The sequence below is a fragment of the Sinocyclocheilus rhinocerous genome, unplaced genomic scaffold (assembly GCF_001515625.1).
Source record: "Sinocyclocheilus rhinocerous isolate Xijiao unplaced genomic scaffold, SAMN03320098_v1.1 scaffold314, whole genome shotgun sequence".
In the NCBI taxonomy this organism is placed as follows: Eukaryota; Metazoa; Chordata; class Actinopteri; order Cypriniformes; family Cyprinidae; genus Sinocyclocheilus; species Sinocyclocheilus rhinocerous.
Window position 1 is genome coordinate 437,166 of NW_015630021.1, and position 14,079 is coordinate 451,244.

The following is a 14,079-nucleotide window of genomic DNA, read 5'->3' on the forward strand; positions in this document are numbered from 1 at the left end:
GATTCACAACATGCCTATGACACCCAAAATGTAGCTCACCCAAATGTGCCATTCTGACACCAAACAGCCCTGTTTAGCCGAACAAAACCTTGCTGATCCCAAACACCCTTTATTGCCAATAAATGCTGTGGATTCGAACTGTGCCTATGACACCCAAAATGCCGCTGACACCAAACACCCATATTTAGCCCAAAAATGCTCCTGATCCTAAAAACCCCTTTACTAGCCAAAAACTCGCTGACCCCAAATGCCTCATTCTGCCTCAAAATGCTGCTGACCCCAAAAAAGCCTTTAATCATTATGCACTAAAATGGCCAAACACATGTTTATTGCTCAAAAACGTTGAAGATAGATCAAAACATGCCTATGACACGCAAAATGTAGCTGACCTCAAACACCCTATTCTGTCCAAAAATGCTGCTGACACCAAACACATCAATTTAGCCCCAAAATGCTGCTGATGCCAAACACCATTTACTGCCCAAAAACGCTGTTGATCAAAACATGCCTATAACACCCAAAAAGTAGCTGACACAAACACCCCTTCTGTCCCAAAATGCTGCCAGCACCAGACACGAACACTTCACAGTCACAGGCACATTGGACATGTGCCTGTACCCAAATTCTGCTCCAAAAAGCTGCTGACAACAAATATCCCTATTTACCCCCCCCCAAAACACTGCTCACTGTAAGCGCCTCTATTCTTCCTAAAGTTGCTACTGGAATCAAACACCCATATTTAGCTGAAAAAAGCTTCTCACCCTAAATGCCCCATTCTGCCCAAAAATGCTGCTTACCTCAAACACCCTTTTAACTGCCCCAAATCGTTGCTGACTCGAATCGTGCCTAAGATGCAGCTGACCCAGAAGAACTCCCCCGTTTGGCCCAAAATGGCTCTACTCTGAAAGATGATGTTACCCAAAAGAACTGCTGTCTAGGAAGGCAGAACCGCCAAAATGCTGTCTAGGAAGGCAGCTCACTAGCTTTTGAAACACGACCTATGTCTTCTTGCCCTGATAGGAACAGATTAGCAGTTTGCAAACTAGCAACAACAGTTGTTTAGTGGGCCGAAAAAGAAAAAAACAACAACAACTAGCCAGTCACAGTAACTTTTGTGGTACTTATTCACACAGATATGACACACACGTCCACTTAGAAACCTCAAGTAACGCAAATTTGAGCCTGTAAACAGTGTGTTGTATCACAGCTGAACTCAGATTAGCCGGCTAACGTGCTAAATACTCACATTTGCGCAGCCACCTCATCCAGTATCGCACGACCAGGCTGTGATATTTCTTGTTCTCGATGCACCACACGGATAGTCCCTGAATGGATTCCATGGTGTTGGATACAGTCTGAAAGCGACGGTCCAAAGTGGACTCCAAGCGCGGCGACGAGCCACTATTGTGGCCGCTAACGCCTGCACTTCCAGCAGCCATTTTCCAGGTCTTCCGGTCGCGGTGCTGCTGCCCCTTACAGGTTCATGTGTGGATACTGCAACATCATGGGACACTGATCCTCCATTATTCCCAACATTACAATAACAATTAGACATGTACATTTGAAGGTCGTATTGTTCTTTTCTTCTTTCCTACTCATTCACAGTCTCTGGTCTGAAATCACAATGACAAGGAGAATGTGTTATACAACACAAAATTATGGGATCAGAATCCCGCCTAAAGTATTGCAGTCACGGATAAAAAAATGACAAGCATGAAAACAAAATTTAAAAACGCAAGTAAAAAATATATTGCACAAGATTTAAAAATGAAAGCAAAGTTTTCAGAATTGCAAACAATGGTCACGGATTAAAAAATAATAATTATCCGTGACTGCAATACTTTAGGCGGGATTCTGATCCCATACAAAATATACAGAAGTAGAAACTGGTGAAATCACTAGAAACATGTATAAATATGAGTATTTCATATTGCTCAAATATGAAACATGCAAACCTCCAGCAGGGGTCAGTCATGGACAGAGAGAACAAGTGAGAAAAGCAGACTTTCAAGTGTTTCAAGTCATGTTAATCATATTTACAGATATCAATATCACTTTCATTAATTTAATAATACAAACAACCTATGTATTTCCCCTGGCTAATATATGTAGAATATATGATAAAGATTGTTTTGGACAATTTAAACATGTAGGCATAATAAAATAGAAAACAATTATTTTAAATTGTATACTATTACACAATATTACTGTTTTTAATGTAATTGGTGAGCAATGTAGACTTGTTGAGCATATCTTTCAAAAACATTTTACAAATGTTACCGACCCTAAACTTATGAATGGTATAGTCTATATTTAAAATATTTCCATATAATATATGGAAATATATACACCATAATTGATGTCTAAAATAAAGAAATAGAAAAAGAGAGAGCGAGGACAAATTCAAATATAAGAAACTTGGAAACATTTAATGATATCAAAAAGTAGAGCATGTTGAAAAACATTTCAGCAACCTTGACAAAAACTTTGATACAAAAACAGAAATTACTTACAAGAGAAAAAAGTTTTGAATCATGAATAGAAAATAACAGTGGTGCTACAATGGCTGACTGTTCTGAAACAAATAATAATAAAAACATCTTCCTCAAAATGCGTGAAGCTGTTAAGTGCCATTAAATATTAGTCTCACAATACACCTTCATGTTCATGTTTCCCTTATAGTATAATCTCCATTATAATTCCAACAATATACTTACATGTATTTTTCACACGATACTTGTACAGCTGCACAAAGACGTGACTACATGCATCTCAGTCAACATAGCCAAAAAGTTCTTCTCATTCCTCATGAAGCGACTACCAAATACTGCATCTATAATGTCAGAATATATTCTACAAATAACTTAATAAAATACAAGTCTCATCTGCCTCAGTGTGACCTTTACAGTGTGTGACACGCCACATATTCATCATTAACGTGAACATGTTAGTTTTAGAGAATGGTTAATAGTCACAATGCTCAGATTCACTAATTCTAAATGGAAAAAAAAGGTGAGTTTAAGGAAACAATTGTGCAATTTCCTATAACAAAAATCGAGATCTCTAAGACAAAATGAACTATTATAGCATGGAAGCAGAACAACATAAATGTGCATTGTTTTTGGCAAGAACATTTTCAATAAATGAACGTTTACTCTCCAGATTATAGAATAACACTCCATGACACATCCCATCTGTTGTTCCTGGGATTATTCTTTCTGTCTCTTAATAAATATGAAACACTGAGCTATGATAATGGCCACGGCCCACTTGTACTGACACTTTAAGGCTGCTTAAGTGAATTCAGTATCTTCAAGTAATAATGCAATAAATAAAACTGCCTCGAAAATATCCTCCCATATAATGTATTTCTATTTCAGCCGATGCTCAAAGTGGTTTTCAATTCAAGTCAAAGAACATTAATGTAGATTGCAATCACAGTCATGCTTCTGGACGTTTTACCAAACCATTTTTCTGCTAATATCTGGCTTCCTGGTTTTAGGTTCATAAAGCTGCAGATATTGTTGGAAGTCTGTGTTATCATGGAAAGTGGAGCAGTAGAGTGTTTGATAGCTGTGCATGTTGTTTCGCCGCTTAACTATACGGCTCTGGCATGTATTTTAAGACACTTCTTTCTTCAACCTATAATCGTATAAACACAAACCTTATGTCACATTGTACATATGATAATTTCTGTGCTGTACATATATGTGGCAGAATCCAAAATTAACTAAACTAAATGAACAAAACTGTGGAAAAACAATTAATTCTCAGTATCAACAGGCTGGAGAAATGGTTAAGTCAATCATTCTTTTAAACATGAGAAACTTCTAAATGTTATGCGTTTAACATCTCTGTGCAACTATTAACCTGTTTTTTTGTCCCTTCTCCTTTTACAGATTCACCCACATCTTTCTCACTCATCATCATGTCCTCTGGTGGGGCGGAAGTAGAATTAGTGGAGGACACAGAACAGTCCTGCATGCCCAAGCTGCTGCCATCTGTGGCTGACAATGGTATTACAAGCGGAGGAGGTCTTCCTGTTGCAGTCTTAGAGGTTTCGTTTAAGGAGTTTGTCTTTTGCCTGACTAGAAGTTTGCAGTTTTCGATGAGTTTGGGTTCAGATGTCACATTATTTTGATTTGTACAGATCATACTGTCTTCAAGTTCACTAGATGTGGTATCGGAGCTGCTGATCCATGAGCTGCTATCGCTGGGGCTCATACCTCGATCGTCCTCTTGAACGCGTTTGCTGCTTGAAGAACCTTGCGAGTCAGAATCTGACCAACTTAATCTGCGTTTCTGAACAAAAACAAAAAAAATGCAATTTAGGACATAAAAGTCTTTTATGTTAATGAAAGACAAACAATAAATCATTCGAGATTGTTGTAGACCGTAAGACACACTCATTTGCGCCCATTCACCAATATAATGGTCATAGAAAACGTTTAAAAACAAAAACCAGCAGACAAAAAAAAAAAAAAGACAAATTTCATAAGCTAAAGTGGATGGTAAGCTTGTGTGGAAAAATAAACTTTTTGGACCAAGAAGAAACTTTGGTTTGTTTATTTCAAAGTGTTATTTTGGACAATTATCCACCTTATTTTTACCGTAAGAGCGGTTGCAGACATTTGTAACTTCTATCTTCTGGTGTCATTCGCTTCCAGCTATTTTAACTGTACAATAATGGCTTTTATGCTGCTTGATATTGCAAACTGGTATTTGTTATTGTTATATTATTACCATAAACAAAACACATTGGTTTGTAGAGTAAATAGTTTTACTGTTTACTGCACTTTGTTATTCCTCTAGTTATTCACCTATAATGGCTAATGAATCTGAAGTCTCGCACATTCACAGAAGATATCTTACTTCCACATTGCAGAATGAGGTGGATATCAGCCGCTTACCTTCACAGGAATATGTAACTGGTCCTGATTCCAGCGTGGAGGCAGGTTAGCCATAAGACTGTGGAGTGAAGGGGTGTCATCGCGATGCTGAGGCCTCACCTGAGGGAACCAAGCCTTTAACATCATCTCCAGCTGCAGAAGAGTGCCCATATACTTCTCCCTATGGAGGAATAGCAGAAAAAAATAGGATTTATTAAATGGCATTATATGTATTGGACACAAAACTGAGAAATGTATCAATGGTGAAAGTTTAATAGAATAAAATGAAATACCCAAGGTTGGGTTTTTGTAGAACACCAACAATCCTTCGCAGTCGATCCATGGCAACACTCTGTTGAAATGTGCTCAAACCTGCCGAAAAGAAACAAATTAAGAATAATTAAAAAATAAATAAATGAAAACACAATTATATGTTATGGGTGGAAGCTACTAACTACTAAGTTTGGGGTCGAAAATATATCTATATTTTTTTTACATTTTTAAAAGAAGTTTTATGCTCACCAAAGCTGCATTTATTTGAAATTGTATATATATATATATATGACACTTTTGAACAATCCAGTACATTCTTGCTGAATAAAAATCTTACAGACCCTACTTTTGAAAGGTAGTGTATATGACATTTTTTTGTGCATTACCTTTATCATATCGACCTGTTTTCAGCCCCTTCAACAGCTCCAACAGGGGTCTGATGTACCCATGCATCTCTGCACACTGTAAGAGAAATTTATTAATCCATATTTATCAACATAGAAACATTTCAAAATACAGAGGCAAGACAGATTTATAAACTGCATAACTCAGAGGCTTGAGCAATTTTAAAAGAAACATAAGGAATCACACTTTCCCTGATTGTTTGAAATAAAACCTAAATAAAAACAAAACCTAATAACAACTGACTGTAACTTTATAAGCGGAGACAAATTATCTCAGCATAAAAATAAAATAATGAGTATATGATGATCTCTTAATTGTTTGTGTTGGTATGACTTTTGTGTTTAAATAAATCAAAAAACAAGACATTTTAAACAGGGTGAAGAGATTTTCAGACTCACTTTGCGTGCAAACCTCCGGTCCCCCTCTGTGGGAATCCTTTCAACTGATGTTGAGGTCTGGCCGGTGTAGGCTGGAGATGCTGAGGAACATCCAGTTTGAACATTTTCAGCTCTACCACTCCACTGGTTCACAAGGGTGTGAGGCGATTTTGAATTATGAGAGCTCCTATTGGCCAAGGAGCATGGCTTTGGACCAGGCACAACTCCTGCAGCCTCACTCTCAGAGGAGAAGACCTCCGATTCATCCTCCGTCTGGTCACTCTCGCTGTAGAGGAGGCTGGGGGTCAAGGAGAGGGAATCTCGCACTTGCCATTTGGAAGGACTCCCCGGTGACAGCATCACTGAAATGTGAGAAAACAGATAAATGTGAGGTGGTAGATTGTTTAAAGCTGAGGAGTGATGGGCTGAAATGAACTGAACTGATCGTAGCGAGTGATTTCTCTTAAGGGAATGTGGCAACTGAAAAGTATGAAGAACATGAAATACATCTGAGAGAATGTAAACAATAAAGTGCAACAATGGGGGAAGGAGCCAGTTGACGGAACGGTCATTGGGATCGTCTTGCAAATCCTTGTTAAAATTACAAGAATGACTTGGAAGTCATTCTTGCTATTTTAACAGCTACTATAGTTTAAAAATTAAAAACAAGTCATGTTTTTTCACTGTATACGTTTGAATTATAGCTTTTTTCACTATAAATAAAACTTAATTATTTGTTGAAAATCATTTATTTTTTGGTAAAGAAAATTAAACATTAAATTCATAAATAAACATCCATTGAAAAGAAGTCTCTTAGGCTCACAAAGGGCGCATTACATTTATCAAAAATACAGTTAAAACTGTAATACTGTGAAATATTATTATAATTTAAAATAACTGTTTTCTATTTGAAATTTTTTTTTTTTTATGTAATTTATTTCTGTGATGGCAAAGCTGAAATTTCAGCAGCCATTACTCCAGTCTTCAGCATCACATGATCCTTCAGAAATCATTTTAATATGCCGATTTGCTGCTCAAGAAATTATCATCAATGTTGAAAACAGTTGTGCTTCTTAATTTTCTTGTAGAAACATTTTTCCACAAGGGAAACATCCCTTTACAACAATTTTATCCGGATACATTTTTAGGACCCTTTGATGAATGTAGAATTCAAAAGAACATAATTTAGCTGAAATAGAAATATTTTCTAATATATATATATACACACAAACATTTAGGCCTATATAATCTTAGCAGGACACGTACAAAGCTTACTTTGTAATGGCTTGACTGGACTTGCAGAAAAACCCTTATAGTTTTAGAAATATGTATAGAAACTTCCCTTTTCTTTAAGTCAAGAAACAAGAGAAGTGCAAGCACCAAAAAAACAATTGGGAAGGCAAAACACGGATTTAAAAAAACGGATAAAGGAACACAGGATACATTCCAAAACTGAAAGAGAGATCACAGAGATATCATAAAAAAAAAAAAACACATCACACGTTCCATGAAGAACAACAGACTCTGTTCCTTTTACTAGGTGAAAGGACACAAAACCTCATATGGGCTGTGTCTCGAGAAACAGTCAACTACCTATAGGAGTTTTGAAAAGCACATGAAATGTAATATAATATGAGCGTGCCTATAATGTTGTTTGGATTGACAGCTAGATTTGAGACACCGCCACGGTGTAGTATTTCAGAATTTACGGAGATGAAGAAAACCCTCTCAAGGGCATGTGCCTCATGAAAATAAGCAGGTAGGAGGTGCCAAGACAAATTACCAGATGGACTATTTGGTAGTTAAAGGGGTCATATGATGCTTTTTTAAAGATCATTATTTTGTGTATTTGGTGTAACAGAATGTTGACATGCTTTAATGTAAAAAAAAATGTATCTTCTTAAAAAATAAAGAAGATCTGTAAAGTTGCAAAGACTAAAGTCTCAAATCCAAAGAGATATTCTTTATAAAAGTTAAGAGTCAACCACGCCTACCTAAAACGGCTCGTTCTAACACGCCCCCACATGTCTACGTCACTATGTGGGAAGATTTGCAGAACGCCGCCCAAATGTTCACGCAAAGAAAGAAGGCGTAACTTTTATTCTCTGTAGTATTGTTGCTGCCGTCGCCATGTCATGAAGACACTGTGTTTCGTTGTGAAAGCGAAACTACTTTCTTTGGTCTTCCAAAAGAGGACGATATCCGCTTCGTCATGCCTAGAGCTGATCCGTGCTGGTCGCTGAGGATATACTTTAACTTCGCGCTGTCGATCGCCGGATCAGCTTTCACCGTGGACGAAGCGGAGTCCAGCCCGGGGTCGTCACATGTGGTTGTCGCAAGCCCACCGGCCGCGCCGTTCTCAAGCCCACCGGCCTATGCTCACTCTAGCCCGCCGTGTTACGCTGTGCGTTTCGTTGTGAAAGCGAAACTACTTTGTTTGGCCTTCCCAGGACAGGACATCACAGTATGGTAAGGGGCATAACATTTCCGTCACACGCTTGAGGTATTCGGCCAATCACAACGCACTGGATAGCTGGCCAATCACAACACACCTTGCTTTTCAGACCGATGAGCTTTGTAAAAATCGACGCGTTTCAGAAAGGCGGGGCATAGAGGAGAAACAATAATGTACAGTATGTGGAAAATAATGTGTTTTTCGGACCTTAAACCGCATAAACACGTTTCACTACACCAAATAATGTTCTTTTTAACAACATCATATGACCCCTTTAAACATTTAAAGAGCACTATTATTTTATGTTGTGTTCACTAAGGTCTTGTTCCATGTGTGCTGTGCTGCATAATCATCCATAAATGTAATAATGTCAGCTGTTAAACCAGTAAACAGTAATGAATATTCTTTACATAAAATTGAAAAATAACTAAAAAGTGATAATAAAAAAAAACATTGACAACAGATGTTCCAACATGTGGAAAAAAACAACAGCTGAAAAAACACAAAGCGATACTGATGAACTCCACACATTCAATAGTATCAGATTGTAATAAAAACTTAATTTCGTAATTTTGACATCATGGGGTTGATATTTAATAGCAGACTGAAAAAAAAACAAAGGGATCATTCAGCTCCACATGACGTAAACACACATCAAGCGCGATGATCAACACGTGAAGCATTTCTGGAGTTAAGAGATCATTTTTAATAATTTTTAAATATAAAACATACCCTTACCTTAATGGTGGTTCGTTTCTGGGTCGGTACCACAACAACCTGGTGTCCAGCGCCACTGACACAACCTGACGTGCTGTTAGTACGCCTAAAAGTAGTTTCATACACTTTATTGCTTAATTAAGATTGTGTGCCGACGTTTTGGTCGTACGCACTACTGTCCTGAGTGAATGTTTAGACTTCTCTCCTCTTCCCTTCCCCACCAACGTCACTTTACAGCGAGGGACAACATGTGAATTTCTACACGTGCTGGATAAAAGCCATCGCAGACTACGCTCCCATTGGCTGACAGATGAGAGTCCAGTGGCTGATTGGACGGAAAGTAAATCCAATCCCTGAGAATCTGAGCCGTGATTGGTCGGTTTCATCTATTTGTACACCCCCATCTTCGCACGTGGCACTCGTGTGTAGAGGCAGATGGCAGATCTACGCACTGGAACACATTTTACAGAATCAGATGATACTTACTGTTCCACATTAGATAAGAGTTTTTACCGGACAGTTTGTTTGGAACATAATAAATTTATTTTCAGTGCTATATTTCAGATGAGAATCAAATTATTTTAGAAGTAACCACAGCAACAGTATGCTGCTCTTAATTAAGTACTGTCATAATTGATCAATTTATTATATACTAGCTTATCAGAAATGTATTAAAGATTAGTGCATCTTTAAGAAAAATCATATTTAGAATATGATATTGATATTTAGCCTAACTGTTCCAGAGGTGTCACACGGCTATTTTAACTAAAATTAAAACTAAAACTACAACCATTAAAATAATAATAATAATATTAATAATAATAATAATAATAATAATAATGTGACTTGAAATAAAATAAATGGTAACTGGAATAAAATAAAATATACAAAATCTATAAATGTATTTAATTTCAGCTAAATATAATCAACTAAAATAACTAAAACTAAAAATTAATTTTAAATTAATTTTAAAAACTCTATGCAAAAAAACACTAAACAAAACAAAATGACAAAACAAAAAAAAATTACAATGGAAAATATAAAAATAATAAACTATAATTAATAATAAAAAAAACTATAAGAGCATTTCAATGATACTAAAACATTACTGGTGTCACATAAAAAAGCATTTTGCAAGATGAATCAGATTGTGTCCCATAAATTACATTCATAAATCCCTTCTAAAAAAAATCCTGCCTCCCTGAAAGTCATTGCATAATCCACACAGTTAATAGCAGAACTATAGTATCTGACAAAAAAGAGAAGGTCAGCTCAGGACAACCAATGTTATGGCTCAGTTTCACTCAAAGCAAATGAGCTTATGAGGCTGCTCCCTGTGGTCAGCGAAATGACCAGGCAATATTGTCTATAATGATACATTTGCTTTGGCTTGTTTCATGGTTGTTATGATCAAAAGGACACTGTCAAGAGTAAATATGAGCCTTTCAGGGCAGATTAACTAATAATGAGCCAACAACAATATTCAAGTAGCCTAAGTGCAGTCAGTACTGAAGACCTACTATGTGAAATAAAGAAATTTGATGATGTTTCATAGTTGATGAATACTGCACCCAATATTAAATCTAAATTACAGTTAGATTGTTTATTCCTATAGTACTAAACGTTAAAAATACTGTAAATAAAACCAACATTTTTATTTGTCTACTTCCGTTTCATTTGGGGTGAAATGTCTCTTGAATAGCATCCACACACTAATGCTTTGAAAGTTTACATTCACAAACACACTTGGTCAATCTTTAAACAGTGTCAGTCGTTGAAGGTCACCGACTCTAACTTCCTCCAGCACTGTTGCTGCCCAACTGTAGGCAGGGGCGTACATTTTGTCTAACAGTTGGGGGGGGGACAATAAACATAAAATTTCTCAAGAGCAATTTTTGAAGGGGACACAAATAATCCAGCTAAAATTTTACTTGTAAAGATATGTATACACAGAGGAAAGCCTTACTACTATTAGTGTTGCAGGGAGACCGTGCCAAATTAGACAACTTCAAGCTGTTGTGGTCGCGCCGTGACAGCGCTCGTGTACGTTGTAGACATTACCGTCACAGTGTTGCCAAGTCCGCGGTTTTCACGTGGAATTGGGCTACTTTATCACTGTTGCCGCGGGTTGTTTTTAATGACCGCGGGTTGAAGCGACCCCAAATAACGTGTATTTTATCCCCCGCAACGCGATTTTTACCGGGGAAAAAAAATAACGCGGTTATTTGGGCTAGTTTTGAGTAGCCATTGGGCGGATTTTGTTGTAAAAAACCTGGCAACCCTTTCCGTCAAGCAGGTAACGTTATTATTGCCAACATAGCAGACTCATCGAAAAAATACATTGGCATCATGTATTAAAGAGAAAATAATCACTTCATCCGGTGTTTAACTGAATAAAATAGCCTTGACAGCCTTATCACTGGAGTTCCACAATTATTCTCTCTCACCGGACTTGTTGTAACCTTTTGTGCGTTATGGAAGAAAGAAACACACGATGCAGGTCACCATCAACGAATGTATTAGTGTTAAAGGAAGGTGCAACAAAACGATAGATAGTACAATGTGTTTTTCCCAGCATATATACACGAGTGCAGGAGCAGAGGAAACCCGGGATCAGGTCTTAAAGGGACAAACACCCAGACCATTACATTGTTTGTTTGTTTGTGTGTGTGTGTGTGTTTGTGTGTGTGTGTTTGTGTGTGTGCGTGTAAGTGTAGGTGATGTACAAGAGGAAAGCAGGCACTGTGAGGCAAGGGAGGGGGAGACTCAAAATGTTTCTAAATTTAAAACGCATTTTTGCCCCGTTTGTGTTGTTTTACTACTTACACAATTATTTAAAGTATAAAACATGGTTATTTAATCATACATGTAATCAACGTGGTTTTTAATCATAATTTTAGGGGGGGAAACCCAGTGGCAAAAACTGGGTATGCAGTATATGCAGTGCATAGGGGCGCCACACATAGGGGGGGGCGACATTTTGAGATTCTGCAATTCGAGAATGAATCCATATTTAAATGCATAAAATAACTCATTTTACATTCTTACATTCTATTATTTTCCTTCGTACAGAGCTCGATTTAGGTATGACAAAAGTGCTGCAATGAATTCATTTTGACAACTAATAGAATGTTAAACATTGACTGATAACGTTTTCAGAGTTCATTGATTATATAAAATTCAGTGAAGGTTGACTAGGCTATATACTATTATCTGCATGTCTCATCCATGAGTGGGCCTATGCAATGATGGAGCCACTAGCCACTTTTCACTGAAAATTGCCGTTGTAAATTAAAAATAGGCCATCTGTGTAATTCAAGTAGATTCAATGATTTGAATACTCTTGCTACTTCATACTTCAATACAAAACAATGCTGAACTTTGACAAAAAAAAAAAAAGAGATTTTTAAACGTTATAGTGATTTTATAATGTCTAAATATAAATCCATTAGCAAAACATGTGAAAAGAAATATATTACAGAGTGGAAATGGTAAAGGAGACAATAAATGATCCTCTGCTGCCATAGTGGTCATAGTGGGGAATCATGACATTCATTTTAATAGTATTTGTTTTTCTACCAGGTAAAATCTTGCCAGAAATCTTCCACTTAGCATGGCAAATTTTCCATGAATTATCTCTACAAGTAAAAATAAAAAAAAAAAATTCAGATGTTCTTTAAAAAAAAATTATATATATATATACACACGTATATTCAAATTACCTAACTAAAAAGTGAGCAATATTACGTCTTTGAAAATAAAAAAAATAAAAAAATGTGTTCCACTGTCTGGGGTCTGCCATCAGGAGTTAAAGGGGATGTTATGAGACACTTTTCTTTCTTGTTTTTACTTTTCACTTTTTTCCTTATATTAAAAGGGGGGAAAGGGGTTCAAACCTTTGTCACTTTTTTCACTTCTGATGAGTTTGTATCCTTCCATGCACAAGCTAGTAATGGGCTTTTGGTCATTGACTTGCAGAAAGTTTTCTGCGTGAGTTAAGTGTTAGAGGCTACTAGAATTCAGGGGGTCGCCGACACTGATCTTGCATACCCCTCAGCAAATATGCAGTTGCACACCTAGGGAAACCCTCAGATAGCAGGGATCCTGTCCCCTCCAGGATTTCCGCCTATGCCTGTAGGTCAACAGTCAATGTACACAACAGAATATAGGTCACGCGTTAACCATGCTCTACTTTCTCAAGATCAGTTTGCCCCCATTCACACCATGAGCATCAGCATGTATTAGCGCTAAAACCAAGGACAACGGGATATCTATCTGACAATCCCAGCCTCTGATATGATACGTTAAGGCCCTATTGCCATTGTCACGGGAGGAGCAAACGACAGACACAGTGGGTGTGGCGTCAGGCCTCGGAGAGGCGTTTATTTCCAACTAATAAAATAGTGTCCAGATAAGGGAATAAAGTGCCCAAAATAAACAGGGGATCTGGTGTCCTCGTCGTGCTGCCGGGTTAGTGAAGGTGGGGCAGTGTTCAGGAAGGAAGGGTCCAGGTAAGGGGCGGAGTCCGGAGGCGCGCTCGGCATTTAAACAGCGGCGGTGATGAGGCTCCATTCGGTTCAGGTGTGCCCCATCACACGCCGCCAGCCCTGGCTATTTCAGCGCCCCTCCTCTCCCACGCACCCACTCCCGTCGGGAGCCTGGCGAAGGGCGGCGATTAAGGGACGGGGTGATGATGATAAATAGGGGGAGGCAGCCGACTCGTCACACCATGTACGCAGCATTTGTAGCAGATCAGTTCACTAAAGTGTTATTTTGTTGTGCGTTTTTTTATTGTTTTGTTTTATGCCTAAATAGTTTTTATTCATTTTTATTTCAGTTTTGGTGTTACTTATTTTAGTACATCAAGTCAAACTAAATGAGAAATGTTGACTTGGCAACTGTCTGAAATTTTCTTAAAAACATATATATATATATATATATATTTTTTTTTTTTTTTTTTTTA

General features: G+C 37.5%; 1 protein-coding gene across 1 annotated transcript; it reads right to left on the reverse strand.

The window, feature by feature from the left end:
* Positions 1-2,433: 2,433 nt before the first annotated feature.
* ciarta (circadian associated repressor of transcription a) lies at positions 2,434-9,397 on the reverse strand. Its single transcript, XM_016551627.1, has 6 exons — positions 9,138-9,397; positions 5,966-6,306; positions 5,549-5,624; positions 5,183-5,261; positions 4,911-5,070; positions 2,434-4,302 (listed from the first exon to the last, which is right to left on the reverse strand). The coding sequence occupies exons 2-6, from the start codon at positions 6,302-6,304 to the stop codon at positions 3,838-3,840; spliced, it is 1,119 nt and encodes a 372-aa protein (XP_016407113.1). The 5' UTR covers positions 6,305-6,306; positions 9,138-9,397; the 3' UTR covers positions 2,434-3,837.
* Between the last annotated feature and the right edge of the window lie 4,682 nt (positions 9,398-14,079).

Bases quoted from the DNA above. Each gene is read 5' to 3' on its own strand.
- ciarta (XM_016551627.1), bottom strand. From the start codon at position 6,304: ATGCTGTCACCGGGGAGTCCTTCCAAATGGCAAGTGCGAGATTCCCTC. The intron at 5,625-5,965 runs GTGAGTCTGAAA...TTTCTCTTACAG, and splicing joins ACCGGAGGTTTGCACGCAAA to TGTGCAGAGATGCATGGGTA. The intron at 4,303-4,910 runs GTAAGCGGCTGA...GTTTTTGTTCAG, and splicing joins AGTTACATATTCCTGTGAAG to AAACGCAGATTAAGTTGGTC.